The 1,489-nt window shown below is 38.1% G+C and overlaps 1 protein-coding gene across 1 annotated transcript; it reads left to right on the top strand.

Annotated features, from left to right (window-relative positions):
- Positions 1 to 8: 8 nt before the first annotated feature.
- On the top strand, positions 9 to 1,326 carry LOC9298242 (protein RKD3; the record flags this gene model as incomplete). Its single annotated transcript, XM_002862120.2, has 3 exons — positions 9 to 93; positions 183 to 562; positions 656 to 1,326. Coding segments are annotated over 3 exons (657 nt in total), but the record flags the coding sequence as incomplete, so codon positions are not given.
- Between the last annotated feature and the right edge of the window lie 163 nt (positions 1,327 to 1,489).

Raw genomic sequence — 1,489 nt, 5'->3', positions numbered from 1 at the left:
AGCATTGTTATCCTATATCTACTACCTTTGCGGCTGATCATACGTTTCTGGCTTCACTTGATCTTGAAGCAATCTCTAGTACTTTCTCTCTAGGTATATATATACATATATGCATGTAGATATACACACACATATATGCAAGTTTGGATTGTAATTCTAATCTTATATACATTGTGTAGCAGATATAATGAGCGGATGGTGGAATGATAATAATGGTAACTACAATAACCAGGTCGAACCAATTCTTGATGATATTTCAAGAACTAATACCATGGGAGATCCAAAGATGGAGAAGATATTGCATGAAGATGTTAACACAACTATAAAAGAGAAAACAAGCCAGAAGAGGATAATTATGAAGAGGCGATATAGAGAAGATGGAGACATCAATAGTTTGTCAAGGGAAATGATGAAGCAGTACTTCTACATGCCGATAACTAAAGCAGCCAAGGAGCTTAACATTGGTGTAACCCTCTTGAAGAAAAGATGTCGTGAGTTAGGTATTCCTCGTTGGCCTCACCGTAAGCTCACGAGCCTTAACGCTCTAATTACCAATCTCAAGGTGCGTGCGTCAACACAGACATATATACAATCGACTTGCTTATACATTTTGGGGTTAGTGTAACACTTATATATGTGATGGTCGTTTTGAAAGGACTTATTAGGGAACACGGAGGGAAAAACGCCCAAGAGTAAGCTGAGGAATGCTTTGGAGCTTTTGGAGATGGAGAAGAAGATGATTGAGGAAGTTCCGGATTTGGAATTTGGGGACAAGACTAAGAGGTTAAGACAGGCTTGCTTCAAGGCTAAATACAAACAGAGACGGCTCTTCTCGTCTTCTTCATGAGAGCAAGAGCTCGTGTGTAGAGAGATCTAACCTTCTATGACTTAAGTCAAGTTTGGTACTATATGACGAGGCGTGCAAAACCAAGATAAGAGTACTAGCTAGTCGTCTCTTTTGATTATAATCTAATTCTCATGAAACTTGGATCCATTCCAGTTTTTATTTTGTTTTTTGTTTTGACTTTTTAGTTTTTTAGTTGAATTGGTGGTCTTTTACAACTAAAAAATTCGAATGAATCGTTTTTCTTTTTATTTGATTCGATTTGGTTTTTATTGGGCTTAAATTAGTATTTGAGAAAGCCCAAACAAAGTAATAATCAGTCATGGCCCAATTTATCCACCGCACCGCATTCCAATAGTGAATTTGCTAAAGATCAACGGTGAACTGATCAATAAATCATGAACATCGACAAACTACAATTTTATGATGATCACTTACTCACTAGAAAGAGTTACATATAACACAACTTGTATTTGGATATTAGAGACAAGAGAGAATCACAAACACACTCGTGACATACACGTGTCAAAGTCTCTGCCCATTTCACGGACAAGAGAAGACATCGCCACTATCAATCCACCGATCATGATCAGCATCGACGGTGGCTCCGTCATTAGCCGCGGTGGTGTGGAGAAGACTCTTGGA

The sequence above is a fragment of the Arabidopsis lyrata genome, assembly GCF_000004255.2.
Source record: "Arabidopsis lyrata subsp. lyrata unplaced genomic scaffold ARALYscaffold_1031, whole genome shotgun sequence".
In the NCBI taxonomy this organism is placed as follows: Eukaryota; Viridiplantae; Streptophyta; class Magnoliopsida; order Brassicales; family Brassicaceae; genus Arabidopsis; species Arabidopsis lyrata.
The sequence above is the reverse complement of the archived record's forward strand: the minus strand, read 5'-3'. Positions and strand labels throughout refer to the sequence as shown.